Source organism: Petromyzon marinus, chromosome 77, assembly GCF_048934315.1.
Source record: "Petromyzon marinus isolate PM22_M1 ecotype Great Lakes invasive population chromosome 77, UKy_Petmar_22M1.pri1.0, whole genome shotgun sequence".
In the NCBI taxonomy this organism is placed as follows: domain Eukaryota; kingdom Metazoa; phylum Chordata; class Hyperoartia; order Petromyzontiformes; family Petromyzontidae; genus Petromyzon; species Petromyzon marinus.
In genome coordinates, this window is record NC_133743.1 from 2,294,224 (window position 1) to 2,313,964 (window position 19,741).

Consider the following 19,741-nt stretch of genomic DNA (forward strand, 5'->3'; position numbering starts at 1 on the left):
CACAGAGAGAGAGACACACACAGAGTCACACACAGAGAGAGAGTCACACAGAGAGAGTCACACACACAGAGTCACACACAGAGTCACACAGTCACACACACACACAGTCACACACACACACAGTCACACACAGAGTGTGTGACTGTGTGTGGCAGGCGGCCTGCAGCAGGGCCACGTAGCGGGACTACGTGGCAGAGGGAGAGGGACACACACAGGGAGAGAGAGAGACACACAGAGAGAGAGAGACACACAGAGAGACACACACAGAGTCACACACACAGAGAGAGACACACACACAGAGACACAGAGAGAGTCACACAAAGTCACACACAGAGAGAGAGAGAGTCACACACAGAGTCACACACAGAGTGTGTGACTCTGTGGCAGGCGGCCTGCAGCAGGGCCACGTAGCGGGACTACGTGGCAGAGGGAGAGGGACAGAGAGAGAGAGTCACACACAGAGAGAGAGTCACACAGAGAGAGTCACACACACAGAGTCACACAGAGTCACACAGAGAGAGTCACACACAGAGAGTCACACACAGAGAGAGAGTCACACAGAGAGAGTCACATACACAGAGTCACACAGAGTCACACAGAGAGAGTCACACACAGAGAGTCACACACAGAGAGAGTCACACACAGAGAGAGTCACACACACACACACAGAGAGAGAGTCACACACACACAGACTCACACACACACACACAGTCACACACAGAGTCACACAGTCACACACAGAGTGTGTGACACACAGAGTGTGTGACTGTGTGTGACAGGCGGCCTGCAGCAGGGCCACGTAGCGGGACTACGTGGCAGAGGGACACACAGGGAGAGTCACACAGAGAGTCACACAGAGAGAGAGAGACACAGAGAGAGAGAGACACACAGAGAGAGAGAGACACAGAGAGAGAGAGACACACAGAGAGAGAGAGACACACACAGAGAGAGACACACACAGAGAGAGTCACACACACAGAGAGAGACACACACAGAGAGAGTCACACACAGAGAGAGTCACACACAGAGAGAGAGTCACACACAGAGAGAGTCACACACAGTCACACACACAGAGAGAGTCACACAGAGTCACACACACACACAAAAAGAGTCACACACACACAGGGTCACACACACAGAGTCACACAGAGACACATAGACACACACACAGTCACACACAGAGACACACACAGAGTCACACACACAGAGTGTGTGTGACTGTGGCAGGCAGCCTGCAGCAGGGCCACGTAGCGGGACTACGTGGCGGTAGCAGCAGCAGAGGGACACACAGGGAGAGACACAGAGAGAGTCACACACAGAGAGAGTCACACAGAGAGAGAGTCACACAGAGAGAGAGACACACACACAGAGAGAGAGAGTCACACACACAGAGTCACACAGAGAGAGTCACACACACACAGAGTCACACACACACAGAGAGTCACACACACACAGAGAGTCACACACACAGAGTCACACAGAGTCACACAGAGAGAGTCACACACACACAGAGTCACACACACACAGAGAGTCACACAGTCACACACACAGAGTCACACACACACACAGTCACACACAGAGTGTGTGACTGTGTGTGGCAGGCGGCCTGCAGCAGGGCCACGTAGCGGGACTACGTAGCAGCAGCAGCAGAGGGAGAGGGACACAGAGAGACACACACAGAGAGAGTCACACAGAGAGAGAGAGAGAGAGACAGAGAGAGAGAGAGAGTCACACACACACAGAGAGTCACACACACACACAGTCACACACACACAGAGAGAGTCACACACACAGAGAGAGTCACACACACACAGAGAGAGAGACAGAGAGAGAGAGAGAGTCACACACACACAGAGAGTCACACACACACACAGTCACACACACACACAGTCACACACACACAGAGAGTCACACACACACAGAGTCACATACACACAGAGTCACACACACACAGAGTCACACACACACACAGAGTCACACACACACAGAGTCACACACACACACAGAGTCACACACACACAGAGTCACACACACACACAGAGTCACACACACACAGAGTCACACACACACACAGAGTCACACACACACACAGAGTCACACACACACACAGAGTCACACACACACAGTCACAGAGAGTCACACACACACAGAGTCACACAGAGTCACACACACACAGAGTCCGTTACACCGCACCCCTTCCGTGTACCACAGATCCAGGCGGTACCGTTCCAGCTCCCGACAGAGGAGCGGCAGCCTCTCCCCAACACAAACACCAAATCCGTTACACCACACCCCTCCCGTTCAACACAAGAGATCCAGACGGTACCGTTCCAGCTCCCGACAGAGGAGCGGCAGCCTCTCCTCAACACAAACACACACACCAAATCCGTTACACCGCACCCCTCCTGTACACCACAGATCCAGACGGTACCGGTCCGGCTCCCGACAGAGGAGCGGCAGCCTCTCCCTAACAAACACAAACACACACACACACCAAATCCGTTACACCACACCCCTCCCGTTCACCACAAGAGATCCAGACGGTACCGGTCTGGCTCCCGACAGAGCAGCGGCAGCCTCTCCTCAACAAACACAAACACCAGATCTGTTACACCACACCCCTCCTGTACACCACAAGAGATCCAGACGGTACCGGTCCGGCTCCCGACAGAGCAGCGGCAGCCTCTCCTCCGGGCCCCCTCCCTCACCTCGCGCGGTGCCCCGCCGGAGCCCCCAGCGGGCGCCCCTCCTCGTCCGCGCCCCTCCTCGTCCCTCCTCCGCTTCATGTCGTCATACACCTCGTCATACTCGTACACGGACGAGTCCTGATCCAGCACACGCTGCATCTGTAGCGTTGTCTGTGAGACCACTCACACAGAGGGTGAGTGGTGAGTGGTGAGTGTGTGAGTGTGTGTGGTGAGTGGTGAGTGTGAGTGGTGAGTGTACACGGACGAGTCCTGATCCAGCACACGCTGCATCTGTAGCGTTGTCTGTGAGACCACTCACACACAGGGTGAGTGGTGAGTGTGAGTGGTGAGTGTGAGTGGTGAGTGTACACGGACGAGTCCTGATCCAGCACACGCTGCATCTGTAGCGTTGTCTGTGAGACCACTCACACACAGAGTGAGTGGTGAGTGTAAGTGGTGAGTGGTGAGCGGTGAGTGTGAGTGGTGAGTGTGAGTGGTGAGTGTACACGGACGAGTCCTGATCCAGCACACGCTGCATCTGTAGCGTTGTCTGTGAGACCAGGCACACACACAGAGGGTGAGTGGTGAGTGTGAGTGGTGAGTGTGAGTGGTGAGTGTGTGTGGTGAGTGGTGTGTGGTGAGTGTGTGTGGTGAGTGGTGAGTGTACACGGACGAGTCCTGATCCAGCACACGCTGCATCTGTAGCGACGTCTGTGAGACCACTCACACAGACAGAGGGTGAGTGGTGAATGTGTGTGGTGAATGGTGAATGTGTGTGGTGAGTGGTGTGAGTGGTGAGTGGTGAGTGTGTGTGGTGAGTGTGAGTGGTGAGAGTGAGTGGTGAGTGTGAGTGGGGTGAGTGGTGAGTGTGTGTGGTGAGTGGTGAGTGGTGAGTGTGTGTGGTGAGTGTGAGTGGTGAGTGTGTGTGGTGAGTGTGTGTGGTGAGTGGTGAGTGTGTGTGGTGAGTGTGAGTGGTGAGTGTGTGTGGTGAGTGGTGAGTGTGAGTGGTGAGTGTGAGTGGTGAGTGTGTGTGGTGAGTGTGAGTGGTGTGTGGTGAGTGGTGAGTGTGTGTGGTGAGTGTGAGTGGTGAGTGTGAGTGGTGAGTGTGAGTGTGGTGAGTGGTGAGTGTGAGTGGTGAGTGTGAGTGGTGAGTGTGTGTGGTGAGTGTGAGTGGTGTGTGGTGAGTGGTGAGAGTGTGTGGTGAGTGGTGAGTGGTGAGTGTGAGTGGTGAGTGTGAGTGGTGAGTGTGTGTGGTGAGTGTGAGTGGTGAGTGTGAGTGTGTGTGGTGAGTGGTGAGTGGTGAGTGTGTGTGGTGAGTGGTGAGTGTACACGGACGAGTCCTGATCCAGCACACGCTGCATCTGTAGCGTTGTCTGTGAGACCACTCACACACAGGGTACACAGTGTGAGTGGTGAGTGTGTGTGGTGAATGGTGAATGTGGTGTGTGTGGCGAGTGTGTTGTGTGTGGTGAGTGTGTTGTGAGTGTGTGAGTGGTGAGTGGTGAGTGTGTGTGGTGAGTGAGTGTGGTGAGTGGTGAGTGTACACGGACGAGTCCTGATCCAGCACACGCTGCATCTGTAGCGTTGTCTGTGAGACCAGGCACACACACAGAGGGTGAGTGGTGAGTGTGAGTGGTGAGTGTGAGTGGTGAGTGTGTGTGGTGAGTGGTGTGTGGTGAGTGTGTGTGGTGAGTGGTGAGTGTACACGGACGAGTCCTGATCCAGCACACGCTGCATCTGTAGCGTTGTCTGTGAGAGAACGCACACAGACAGAGTGTGTGTGGTGAGTGTGTGTGGTGAATGTGTGTGGTGAGTGTGAGTGGTGAGAGTGAGTGGTGAGTGTGAGTGGTGAGAGTGAGTGGTGAGTGTGAGTGGGGTGAGTGGTGAGTGTGTGTGGTGAGTGGTGAGTGGTGAATGTGTGTGGTGAGTGTGAGTGGTGAGAGTGAGTGGTGAGTGTGAGTGGGGTGAGTGGTGAGTGTGAGTGGTGAGTGGTGAGTGTACACGGACGAGTCCTGATCCAGCACACGCTGCATCTGTAGCGACGTCTGTGAGACCACTCACACAGACAGAGGGTGAGTGGTGAATGTGTGTGGTGAGTGGTGTGAGTGGTGAGTGGTGAGTGTGTGTGGTGAGTGTGAGTGGTGAGTGTGTGTGGTGAGTGGTGAGTGTGAGTGGTGAGTGTGAGTGGTGAGTGTGTGTGGTGAGTGTGAGTGGTGAGTGTGAGTGGTGTGTGGTGAGTGGTGAGTGTGTGTGGTGAGTGTGAGTGGTGAGTGTGAGTGGTGAGTGTGAGTGTGGTGAGTGGTGAGTGTGAGTGGTGAGTGTGAGTGGTGAGTGTGTGTGGTGAGTGTGAGTGGTGTGTGGTGAGTGGTGAGAGTGTGTGGTGAGTGTGAGTGGTGAGTGTGAGTGGTGAGTGTGAGTGGTGAGTGTGTGTGGTGAGTGTGAGTGGTGAGTGGTGAGTGTGAGTGTGTGTGGTGAGTGGTGAGTGGTGAGTGTGTGTGGTGAGTGGTGAGTGTACACGGACGAGTCCTGATCCAGCACACGCTGCATCTGTAGCGTTGTCTGTGAGAGAACGCACACAGACAGAGTGTGTGTGGTGAGTGTGTGTGGTGAATGTGTGTGGTGAGTGTGTGTGGTGAGTGTGGTGTGAGTGTGAGTGGTGAGTGTGGTGAGTGTGAGTGGTGAGTGTGAGTGGTGAGTGTGTGTGGTGAGTGTGAGTGGTGTGTGGTGAGTGGTGAGAGTGTGTGGTGAGTGTGAGTGGTGAGTGTGAGTGGTGAGTGTGTGTGGTGAATGTGTGTGGTGAGTGTGAGTGGTGAGAGTGAGTGGTGAGTGTGAGTGGGGTGAGTGGTGAGTGTGTGTGGTGAGTGGTGAGTGGTGAGTGTGTGTGGTGAGTGGTGAGTGGTGAGTGTACACGGACGAGTCCTGATCCAGCACGCGCTGCATCTGTAGCGTTGTCTGTGAGACCACTCACACAGACAGTGTACAGAGTGTGAGTGGTGAGTGGTGAGTGTGAGTGGTGAGTGTGTGTGGTGAGTGGTGTGAGTGGTGAGTGGTGAGTGTGTGTGGTGAGTGTGAGTGGTGAGTGTGTGTGTGGTGTGAGTGGTGAGTGTGAGTGGTGAGTGTACACGGACGAGTCCTGATCCAGCACGCGCTGCATCTGTAGCGACGTCTGTGAGAGAACGCACACACACAGGGTGAGTGGTGAGTGTGAGTGGTGAGTGTGTGTGGTGAGTGTGTGTGGTGAGTGGTGAGTGTGAGTGGTGAGTGTGAGTGGTGAGTGTGAGTGGTGAGTGTGTGTGTGGTGAGTGTGAGTGGTGAGTGTGAGTGGTGAGTGTGAGTGGTGAGTGTGAGTGGTGAGTGTGAGTGGTGAGTGTACACGGACGAGTCCTGATCCAGCACGCGCTGCATCTGTAGCGTTGTCTGTGAGACCACTCACACACACACAGAGTGTACAGTGTACAGAGTGTACAGAGTGTACAGTACACAGTGTACAGAGTGTACAGAGTGTACAGTACACAGTGTACAGAGTGTACAGAGTGTACAGTACACAGTGTACAGAGTGTACAGAGTGTACAGTACAGAGTGTACAGAGTGTACAGAGGGTAGAGGGTACAGAGTGTACAGAGCGTACAGTGTGTACAGAGTGTACAGAGTGTACAGAGTGTACACAGTGTACAGAGTGTACAGTACAGAGCGTACACAGTGTGCACAGTGTACAGAGTGTACAGAGTGTACAGTACAGAGTGTACAGAGTGTACAGAGGGTAGAGGGTACAGAGTGTACAGAGCGTACAGTGTGTACAGAGTGTACAGAGCGTACAGAGTGTACACAGTGTACAGAGTGTACACAGTGTACAGAGTGTACACAGTGTACAGAGTGTACACAGTGTACAGAGTGTACAGAGTGTACACAGTGTACACAGTGTACAGAGTGTACACAGTGTACACAGTGTACAGAGTGTACACAGTGTACAGAGTGTACACAGTGTACAGAGTGTACACAGTGTACAGAGTGTACAGAGTGTACAGAGTGTACACAGTGTACAGAGGGTACAGAGTGTACAGAGTGTACAGAGTGTACAGTGTACAGAGTGTACAGAGTGTACAGAGTGTACAGAGTGTACACAGTGTACACAGTGTACAGAGTGTACACAGTGTACAGAGTGTACAGAGTGTACACAGTGTACAGAGTGTACAGAGTGTACAGAGTGTACACAGTGTACAGAGTGTACACAGTGTACAGAGTGTACAGAGTGTACAGTGTACAGAGTGTACAGAGTGTACAGAGTGTACACAGTGTACAGAGTGTACAGTGTACAGAGTGTACAGAGGGTACAGTACAGAGTGTACAGAGTGTACAGAGTGTACAGTACAGAGTGTACAGAGTGTACACAGTGTACAGAGTGTACAGAGTGTACAGTGTACACAGTGTACACAGTGCACAGAGTGTACAGAGTGTACAGTGTACAGAGTGTACAGAGTGTACAGTGTACAGAGTGTACAGAGGGTGCAGAGTGTACAGTACAGAGTGTACAGTACAGAGTGTACAGTACAGAGTGTACAGAGTGTACAGTGTGTACAGTACAGAGTGTACAGTACAGAGTGTACAGAGCGTACAGAGTGTACAGAGGGTACAGTACAGAGTGTACAGAGTGTACACAGTGTACAGAGTGTACACTGTGTACAGAGTGTACACAGTGTACAGAGTGTACAGAGTGTACAGAGTGTACAGCCTACAGAGTGTACACAGTGTACAGAGTGTACAGTACAGAGTGTACACAGCGTACACAGTGTACAGAGCGTACAGAGTGTACACAGTCTACAGAGCGTACAGAGTGTACAGAGTGTACAGAGGGTACAGAGTGTACAGAGGGTACACAGTGTACAGAGTGTACACAGTGTACACAGTGTACAGAGTGTACAGAGCGTACACAGTATACAGAGTGTACACAGTGTACAGAGGGTGAGTGGTGAGTGTGTGTGGTGAGTGTGAGCGGTGAGTGTGAGCGGTGAGTGTAAGTGGTGAGTGTGTTCACCTGTTTCATGGTTTTCTTTTTATCTGCCTCCCTCTGTAACACATCCCCCACCGTGTCCTGACGCACACAAACACACAGACACACACACACACACACCATCACATACAGACACACACACCATCACACACACACACACACCATCACATACACACACACAGACACACACAGACACACCATCACACACACACAAACACACACACACACCATCACATACAGACACACACACAGACACACCATCACACACAGACACACACCATCACATACAGACACACACACACAAACAAACACACACACCATCACACACACACACATACCATCACACACACACACATACCATCACACACACACATACCATCACACAGACACACAAACACACAGACACACACACACCATCACAAACACACACACAATCACACACACACAAACACACACACAATGGCAACAACTGCCATTCGCCACTAAGTGGCGGTGACGTCACCACGACGCTTGTGCCAGGCTATGTGCACCCTGAGGCCACGTGAAGTGTCGAACGCCCGCTGGCAGGAGGTCACGGGGCAGACCCAGGTGCCACGGGTCGACTGACTGAGATGACTGGCTGATGCACCACCTGTGCCCCCTACTGTGCCAACCTGCTGTGCTTTAGCCACCCGGCGCTCCGCTCGTTGTTGTGAGCGTCGCTCCTCCGCCCTCCGTTGTTGTTGGAGGGCGACTGCCTCCAACTGCCCAGTAGCATCCTTCACGAGCCTCCTCCACAGAGGCCGATCTTGACACCGCTGGTACCAGTCATCGGCAAGTCCACTCAGCTCCACGTCCTCCTGAACCACGTCACTCCATCTCTTCTCTAGCCCGTGCCGCGTCCGTTTAGCCCCCTCGATCCGGCCAAACAAAAGCTGTTTCGGCATGCGGTGGCTGGGCATGCGGGCTACATGACCCAGCCATCGCAGCCTTGCCTGCTGGAGGAGCCCAGATCTTTCAAAGATTTGTGAGCTCCTCACACAATCCAGCCTGGTTAAACCCAGGATGGATCGTAGGCAGGCTAGCCTAAATGTTTCTAAGCGGCGAAGATGTTCCATTAGGGGGGTCCACGTTTCGCAAGCGTAGAGAAGGGAGGGAATGACCGTGGCCGTGAAGACCTGAAGCTTAGTGCGGAGCGACAGACCAGGTAGCTTCCACACAGCGTTACGCAATCGATGAAAAGATATTGCCGCTCGACTGATTCGGAGTGAGACCTCTGCTGTTAAACTGGAGCCGGTCATAAGCACACTGCCCAGGTATGGGAAACTCTCCACTCTCTCCACAACTGCCCCATCAATGATTGGGAGTTGTGGGGGTGGAGTGTCCGATGGTACAAAATACCCAGGCAGGTGCTTAGTTTTAGTGGGGCTGATGGTAAGGCCCCACCTCTTAGTGGCACGCTCCAGTCTCAGCAGCAGCGTCTCCAACTCCTCCTCTGAATGAGCAGCTATTACCAAATCATCAGCATACATAACGTGGTTGAGCAATAGGGAGCCATCCCTTGACCGCACCCGGGCATCAATCAGCCTCCCATTATATCTGTACCATAAAGAGATGCCGCTGGTACAGCTATTGAAGGCTTCACGAACGTGGTCAAAATAGATGTTAAATAATGTGGGAGCCAGAGGACATCCCTGTCGCACCCCAAGGTGTACAGGGAATGGCTCCGACTCCCGGCCACGTAGTTTTACCTGGGCCCGCTCACCATCATGAAGGTCCTTAATGATCGTGAGCAGAGGGTCAGGTACTCCAAAAGCACGAAGAACAACCCAGAGCCCAGGCCTACTGATGGCATCATAGGCCTTGACCAGGTCAATAAAGCAGAGATATAGGTCTTGCTGGAATTCCTCACACCTCTACTGTAGCAGACGGACAGAAAATATGGCATCTGTGCAGGACCGCCCTTTCATAAAACCGCATTGGGGCTCCGCAAGCCTCTCCTCAGCGTGCCTGGCAAGGCGATGTTGAATAATCCTTGCCAGGACATTTCCCGGCACACTGAGGAGTGAGATGCCCCTGTAGTTGTTACAGTCTGTGCGGTCCCCCTTCTTAAAGAGGGGGACCACCAGGGCATCCTTCCAATCCTGCGGAACCCGTCCAGTGGTCCAGACTGTTGTTATGATGTCATATAGGGCAGTCTGTGCACAAACGCCACCCTCCCTCAGCATTTCGCTTGGGAGATCATCTCTGCCCGCTGCCTTTCCTGGTCTCAGACTCCGGATCGCCTTCAGTACTTTCTCAACAGATGGCACTTCAGCCAGCCAGTCACAGGGGGTGACTTCTTTCAATATTTGAGGCACCGCAGCCTCAGCAGGGTCATCCTCACTTTGTGCCACGATGTTTTCCTGGCTGAGGGATTTTCCCTCCCCCAGGACCTCACAGAAATGCTCAGCAAATCTGCAAACCTGTTCCTGGGGGTCAGAGATTGGATCACCGTTTTTTTCCCCTAATGATGGTAATAGGTGTGGCGCTGCAGGTTACTTTTTTGATAGAGTTAAATCGAGATTTGTGATCACGGGCCACTGAGGCAGACTCCATCTCCTCAGCAACCCGCAACCACCACCCATCCTTGCAGCGCCTCATGGCTCTCCGAACCTCCGAGCGAAGGCTGCGGTAAGCCTCCTCATTCTCTGACGTGGGATTCTGTAGCCGATGACAGTGGGCCTGTCGCTTTTTCTCAACCATCCTGAACACCTCCTCTGTCAGCCAGGGTCTCTGGGGAGGTCTGGACCGCGTACCCAAAGCAGCCATTGCAGCTGCATGAGTGACAGTCCTAAACCTCGCCCATTTACCCTCGACATCAGAAGGAGTGGGGGACGATGCCAATCCCAGCCACAGGCGATGATGAAATTCTCGCTTGCAACTTTCATCAGATAACTGAGACCAGGCCACTTTAGGTTTAAATGGGGTCCTGGGTGTACACCCACCACCGGAGTGGAAGAATGGCAGGCGCATCTTACAGATGACTAGTCGATGGTCAGAGGGCAGATCAGCTCCACGGTAGGTCCTGGTGTCAAGGACATGGGCTCGCATCCGCTGGTCCGTCACTATGTAGTCCAGCAGATGTTCTTGCTTGGACCCGGCATGCATCCATGATGTTGTGTGGATGCGCCGATGCCGGAACAGCGTGTTGGTAATTACAAGCCCATGGGCTGCACAAAAATCTAGCAGCCTCCTACCGTTGTTATTGAGCTGATCTGGCCCATGCCCTCCAATCACTCCAGACCAGATGCCAGCATCATGACCAACTCGGGCAATGAAGTCACCCAACATGATGACTCTATCCCGAGGGGCCACTTTAGCCAGCACCTGTGACAGGAGGTCATAGAAGGCATCTGACTCATCGGCTTTGCCTGCATCCCTCCACGGATGTTCGTCTTCGGTGGGGGCATAAGTCACCACGACCACCACTCCTCGCCTCAGGTTGATGGGAAGGCGAGCCCAAAGTAGCCTGGGGCTTACAGCTTCCCACACCTCACCGCCACGCTCCCACGCCCCCTTCATTCTTTTGTTCTGAAGAAGAGCCACACCCTGTTGTTTGGCAGTCTGCTGCCCCGAGTAGAGGACTGTCCACCCCTCGTGGTGGCAAGGAGCCAGAACCGGTCCACCGGCCCTCCTGAATGCTACAGAGCTCCAGGCGGTACCGATCCAGCTCCAGACAGAGGAGTGGCAGCCTCTCCTCCGCAGTGAGCGTTCGAACATTCCACGTGGCCATCCGTACACTACTATAGACTACGCTACACACCACTATACACAACTAGACACGACTATAAACTACACTATACACAACTACACACTACTATAAACTACACTATACACAACTACACACTACTATAAACTACACTACACACAACTACACACTACTATAAACTACACTACACATTACTATAAGCTACACTATACACAACTAGACACTACTATAAACTACACTATACACAACTACACACTACTATAAACTACACTATACACAACTACACACGACTATAAACTACACTATACACAACTACACACTACTATAAACTACACTATACACAACTACACACTACTATAAACTACACTATACACAACTACACACTACTATAAACTACACTATACACAACTACACACTACTATAAACTACACTATACACAACTACACACTACTATAAACTACACTATACACAACTACACACTACTATAAACTACACTATACACAACTACACACTACTATAAACTACACTATACACAACTACACACTACTATAAACTACACTATACACAAGTACACACTACTATAAACTACACTATACACAAGTACACACTACTATAAACTACACTATACACAAGTACACACTACTATAAACTACACTATAGACAACTACACACTACTATAAACTACACAATACACTACACACTACTATAAACTACACTATACGCAACTACACACTACTATAAACTACACTACACACGACTATAAACTACACTATACACTACTATAAACTACACTACACACTACTATAAACTACACTATACACTACACACTACTATAAACTAGACTACACACAACTACACACTACTATAAACTACACTACACACAACTACACACTACTATAAACTACACTACACACAACTACACACTACTATAAACTACACTATACACAACTACACACTACTATAAACTACACTATACACAACTACACACTACTATAAACTACACTATACACAACTACACACTACTATAAACTACACTATACACAACTATAAACTACACTATACACTACACACTACTATAAACTACACACTACTATAAACTACACTATACACTACACACTACTATACACTACACTACACACGACTATAAACTACACTACTATAAACGACACTATACACTACACACTACTATAAACTACACTACACACGACTATAAACTACACTCTACACTACACACTACTATAAACTACACTACACACTACTATAAACTACACTACACACTACTATAAACTACACTACACACTACTATAAACTACACACTACTATACACTACACTACACACTACTATAAACTACACTACACACTACTATAAACTACACTACACACTACTATAAACTACACTACACACTACTATAAACTACACTACACACTACTATAAACTACACTATACACAACTGCTATAAACTACACTATACACAACTACACACTACTATAAACTACACTATACACAACTACACACGACTATAAACTACACTATACACAACTACACACGACTATAAACTACACTATACACAACTACACACTACAATAAACTACACTATAGACAACTACACACTACTATAAACTACACAATACACTACACACTACTATAAACTACACTATAGACAACTACACACTACTATAAACTACACAATACACTACACACTACTATAAACTACACTATACACTACACACTGCTATAAACTACACTACACACAACTACACACTACTATAAACTACACTACACACAACTACACACGACTATAAACTACACTATACACTACTATAAACTACACTACACACTACTATAAACTACACTACACACAACTACACACTACTATAAACTACACTATACACAACTACACACTACTATAAACTACACTATACACAACTACACACTACTATAAACTACACTACACACAACTACACACTACTATAAACTACACTACACACAACTACACACTACTATAAACTACACTACACACAACTACACACTACTATAAACTACACTACACACTACTACACACTACTATAAACTACACTACACACTACTATAAACTACACTATACACTACACGACTATAAACTGCACTACACACAACTATAAACTACACTATAAACTACACTATAAACTACACTATACACTACACACTACTATAAACTACACTACACACTGCTATAAACTACACTATACACTACACACTACTATAAACTACACTATACACTACACACTGCTATAAACTACACTACACACGACTATAAACTACACTACACACAACTATAAACTACACTATAAACTACACTACACTATAAACTACACTACACACTACTATAAACTACACTACACACTACTATAAACTACACTACACACTACTATAAACTACACTACACACTACTATAAACTACACTATACACTACACACTACTATAAACTACACTACACACTAATATAAACTACACTACACACTACTATAAACTACACTACACACTACTATAAACTACACTATACACTACACACTACTATAAACTACACTACACACTACTATAAACTACACTATACACTACTATAAACTACACTATACACTACACACGACTATAAACTACACTACACACTACTATAAACTACACTACACTATAAACTACACTACACACGACTATAAACTACACTACACACTACTATAAACTACACTATACACTACACACTACTATAAACTACACTACACACAACTACACACAGCTATAAACTACACTACACACAACTACACACTACTATAAACTACACTACACACAACTACACACTACTATAAACTACACTACACACAACTACACACGACTATAAACTACACTATACACTATACACTACTATAAACTACACTACACACTACTATAAACTACACTACACACAACTACACACTACTATAAACTACACTATACACAACTACACACTACTATAAACTACACTATACACAACTACACACTACTATAAACTACACTACACACAACTACACACTACTATAAACTACACTACACACAACTACACACTACTATAAACTACACTACACACTACTACACACTACTATAAACTACACTACACACTACTATAAACTACACTATACACTACACGACTATAAACTACACTACACACAACTATAAACTACACTATAAACTACACTATAAACTACACTATACACTACACACTACTATAAACTACACTACACACTGCTATAAACTACACTATACACTACACACTACTATAAACTACACTATACACTACACACTGCTATAAACTACACTACACACGACTATAAACTACACTACACACAACTATAAACTACACTATAAACTACACTACACTATAAACTACACTACACACTACTATAAACTACACTACACACTACTATAAACTACACTACACACTACTATAAACTACACTACACACTACTATAAACTACACTATACACTACACACTACTATAAACTACACTACACACTACTATAAACTACACTATACACTACACACTACTATAAACTACACTACACACTACTATAAACTACACTACACACTACTATAAACTACACTACACACTACTATAAACTACACTATACACTACTATAAACTACACTATACACTACACACTACTATAAACTACACTACACACTACTATAAACTACACTATACACTACTATAAACTACACTATACACTACTATAAACTACACTATACACTACACACGACTATAAACTACACTACACACTACTATAAACTACACTACACTATAAACTACACTACACACGACTATAAACTACACTACACACTACTATAAACTACACTATACACTACACACGACACTCCATAAGCTCACCTCGTCGGAGTCATCGTTGAACACGGACGGCTTGGGTAGCGAGCGAAGAGGTAGCAGTGTTGTTGATGTTGTTGTCTTCTTCTTGTTGGAGAGGATGAGGCCATACCTACAGGGGCCAACAGCGTCCATGAGCGAGGCCTCCCTCTCTCTCTCTCCATTACACCCATCTCTCTCTCTCCACCTCTCTCTCTCTTATCTCTCTCCATATCTCTCTCCATATCTCTCTCCATATCTCTCTCCATATCTCTCTCCATATCTCTCTCCATATCTCTCTCCATCTCTCTCTCCATCTCTCTCTCCATCTCTCTCTCCATCACACCCATCTCTCTCACCATCTCTCTCTTATCTCTCTCTCTCCATCACCCCCATCTCTCTCCATATCTCTCTCTCCATATCTCTCTCTCCATATCTCTCTCTCCATATCTCTCTCTCCATATCTCTCTCTCCATATCTCTCTCTCCATATCTCTCTCTCCATATCTCTCTCTCCATATCTCTCTCTCCATATCTCTCTCTCCATATCTCTCTCTCCATATCTCTCTCTCCATATCTCTCTCTCCATATCTCTCTCTCCATATCTCTCTCTCCATATCTCTCTCTCCATATCTCTCTCTCCATATCTCTCTCTCCATATCTCTCTCTCCATATCTCTCTCCATATCTCTCTCCATATCTCTCTCCATATCTCTCTCTCCATATCTCTCTCCATATCTCTCTCTCCATATCTCTCGCTCCATATCTCTCTCTCCATATCTCTCTCACCATCTCTCTCTCCATCACACCCATCTCTCTCACCATCTCTCTTATCTCTCTCTCTCCATCACCCCCATCTCTCTCTCCATATCTCTCTCTCCATATCTCTCTCTCCATATCTCTCTCTCCATATCTCTCTCTCCATATCTCTCTCTCCATATCTCTCTCTCCATATCTCTCTCTCCATATCTCTCTCTCCATATCTCTCTCCATCTCTCTCTCCATCTCTCTCTCCATCTCTCTCTCCATCTCTCTCTCCATCTCTCTCTCTCCATATCTCTCTCTCCATATCTCTCTCTCCATATCTCTCTCTCCATATCTCTCTCTCCATATCTCTCTCTCCATATCTCTCTCTCCATATCTCTCTCTCCATATCTCTCTCTCCATATCTCTCTCTCCATATCTCTCTCCATCACCCTCATATCTCTCTCTCCATATCTCTCTCTCCACATCTCTCTCTCCATCTCTCTCTCTCTCCATCACCCACATCTCACTCTCCATATCTCTCTCACCATCTCTCTCTCCATCACCCACATCTCTCTCCACCTCTCTCTTTCACCATCTCTCTTTCACCATCTCTCTTTCACCATCTCTCTTTCACCATCTCTCTTTCACCATCTCTCTTTCACCGTCTCTCTCCACACGTCTCTCTCCACACGTCTCTCTCCACACGTCTCTCTCCACACGTCTCTCTCCACACGTCTCTCTCCACACGTCTCTCTCCACACGTCTCTCTCCACACGTCTCTCTCCACACGTCTCTCTCCACACGTCTCTCTCCACACGTCTCTCTCCACACGTCTCTCTCCACACGTCTCTCTCCACACGTCTCTCTCCACACGTCTCTCTCCACACGTCTCTCTCCACACGTCTCTCTCCACACCTCTCTCTCCACACCTCTCTCTCCACACGTCTCTCTCCACACGTCTCTCTCCACACGTCTCTCTCCACACGTCTCTCTCCACACGTCTCTCTCCACACCTCTCTCTCCACACCTCTCTCTCCACACCTCTCTCTCCACACCTCTCTCTCCACACCTCTCTCCATCTCTCTCTCTCTCCACCTCTCTCTCAATCTTTCTCCATCACCCACCTCTCTCTCCCCATCTCTCTTTCTCCACCTCTCTCTCCATCACCCCCATCTCTCTCTCCACATCTCTCTCCATCACCTCCATCTCTCTCTCTCCATCTATCTCCATCACCCATCTCTCTCTCTCCATCTCTCACTCTCTCCACCTCTCTCTCTCCATCTTTCTCTCTCCATTACCCACCTCTCTCGCTCTCCATCTTTCTCAATCACCCACCTCTCTCTCCCCATCTCTCTTTCTCCACCTCTCTCTCTCCATCACCCCCATCTCTCTCTCCACATCTCTCTCCATCACCTCCATCTCTCTCTCCATCTATCTCCATCACCCATCTCTCTCTCTCCATCTCTCTCCATCTCTCCACCTCTCTCTCTCATCCCTCTCTCTCTCTCTCCATCTTTCTCTCTCCATCACCCACCTCTCTCTCTCCATCTTTCTCCATCACCCACCTCTCTCTCTCTCCACCTCTCTTTCTCCACCTCTCTCTCCATCACCCCCATCTCCATCTCTCTCCATCGCTCACTCTCTCCACCTCTCTCTCCCCATCTCTCTCCATATCACTGGGATCTCCCCCGTCTCTCTCCCCCCTCTCTCTATCCCATCTCTCTGCGAGTAAAAACAGCAGCGTGGCGCGCTAACCACTGCACCACCACCGCTCCCACCCCCCCCCAAAACGAAAACTCAAAACACAAAACTCAAAACTCGCACCCAGGCGAACGGAGCGGTTTACGTTACGATTTAAAGCTTTCGCGACCGCCAAGGGGGATTTAATCTGCTTTGGTTCTTTCGGCAAAGCCGTCGCACCGGCCACGTAGAAATGAGAATCAAAACGACGAATTCAGAATTGGTAAAATAACGCGATTCAATTCTCACGCGACGTTTCGGCCACAACACAAGCGGCCTCCTTCAGGTGAAGGGACTAGACCATCTCCCTCTCTCACCATCTCCATCTCTCTCACCATCTCCATCTCTCTCTCCCCATCTCTCTCTCTCTCCATCTCTCTCTCTCTCTCCATCTCTCTCTCTCTCTCCATCTCTCTCTCTCTCTCTCCATCTCTCTCTCTCTCTCCATCTCTCTCTCTCTCTCTCCATCTCTCTCTCTCTCTCCATCTCTCTCTCTCTCCATCTCTCTCTCTCTCCATCTCTCTCTCCATCTCTCTCTCCCCATCTCTCTCTCTCTCTCCATCTCTCTCTCTCTCTCCATCTCTCTCTCTCTCTCTCCATCTCTCTCTCTCTCTCCATCTCTCTCTCCATCTCTCTCTCTCTCTCCATCTCTCTCTCTCTCTCCATCTCTCTCTCTCTCCATCTCTCTCTCTCTCCATCTCTCTCTCCATCTCTCTCTCTCTCCATCTCTCTCTCCATCTCTCTCTCTCTCCATCTCTCTCTCTCTCCATCTCTCTCTCTCTCCATCTCTCTCTCTCTCCATCTCTCTCTCTCCATCTCTCTCTCTCCATCTCTCTCTCTCCATCTCTCGCTCTCTCTCCATCTCTCTCTCTCCATCTCTCTCTCTCTCCATCTCTTTCTCTCTCCATCTCTTTCTCTCCATCTCTCTCTCTCTCTCTCCATCTCTCTCTCTCCATCACCCACCTCTCTCTCTCTCCATCTTTCTCCATCACCCACCTCTCTTTCTCCACCTCTCTCTCCATCCCCCCCATCTCTCTCCATCTCTCACTCTCTCCACCTCTCTCTCATCCCTCTCTCCCCATCTCTCTCCATATCACTGGGATCTCCCCCGTCTCTCTCCCCCCTCTCTCTCTCCCATCTCTCTGCGAGTAAAAACAGCAGCGTGGCGCGCTAACCACTGCACCACCACCGCTCCCACACCCCCCCAAAACTCAAAACACAAAACTCGCACCCAGACGAACGGAGCGGTTTACGTTACGATTTAAAGCTTTCGCGACCGCCAAGGGGGATTTAATCTGCTTTGGTTCTTTCGGCAAAGTCGTCGCACCGGCCACGTAGAAATGAGAATCAAAAGGACGAATTCAGAATTGGCAAAATAACGCGATTCAATTCTCACGCGACGTTTCGGCCCCAACACAAGCGGCCTCCTTCAGGTGAAGGGACTAGACCGAGTGGAGGACACCGCTTGGCCTCTGTGTGTGTGCGTGTGTGTGCGCGCGTGTGTGTGTTCGCTCCACTTGTGTTGTGGCCGAAACGTCGTGAGATTTTTATTTTGTTTTATTAATTTATTATTTGATTATTTCATTCTACGTGGTGACTTATTTACCGAATGAACCAATAAAAACGGGAGTGGTTTTTTTTGCACAAAACAAAAAACACACACACACACAAATCAAATCGAGGCGGATCCCTCGCGAGAAGTGATCGAAACGGCGACGCAAAACGATCGATCGATCGATTAAATTATCGACGAAAAATTTTGAGTTTGACCAAAGCATCGGAAACGTTACCCCTTGTTGAACGCCGCCATCTTCTATTTGGAATCGATTGGCGCGGAGTCGTCGCTTTATAACGAAGGCGATTCGGGCCTCGGTGGGGGGGATGGCGCGGTGTTTTCGATTCGAGTAGGAATCGATTGCGCGCCGTGTGAAAACAATGGGAATCGACGCGAAAAGGGTAAAGT

The 19,741-nt window shown here is 48.6% G+C and overlaps 1 protein-coding gene across 2 annotated transcripts; it reads right to left on the bottom strand.

The window, feature by feature from the left end:
- Positions 1 to 1,516: 1,516 nt before the first annotated feature.
- Positions 1,517 to 19,704, bottom strand: LOC142907314 (nuclear speckle splicing regulatory protein 1-like). Of its 2 annotated transcripts, XM_076056678.1 has the most exons (5): positions 19,569 to 19,686; positions 15,321 to 15,426; positions 7,720 to 7,776; positions 2,709 to 2,858; positions 1,517 to 1,630 (listed from the first exon to the last, which is right to left on the bottom strand). In XM_076056678.1, exons 1-5 carry the CDS (start codon positions 19,586 to 19,588, stop codon positions 1,532 to 1,534), a joined length of 432 nt encoding a protein of 143 aa, XP_075912793.1. In that variant the 5' UTR covers positions 19,589 to 19,686; the 3' UTR covers positions 1,517 to 1,531. The 2 variants fall into 2 exon arrangements, with proteins under 2 accessions (XP_075912793.1, XP_075912792.1); XM_076056677.1 differs by lacking the exons at positions 1,517 to 1,630; positions 2,709 to 2,858 and adding an exon at positions 2,867 to 4,732 and having other exon boundaries at positions 19,569 to 19,704.
- Between the last annotated feature and the right edge of the window lie 37 nt (positions 19,705 to 19,741).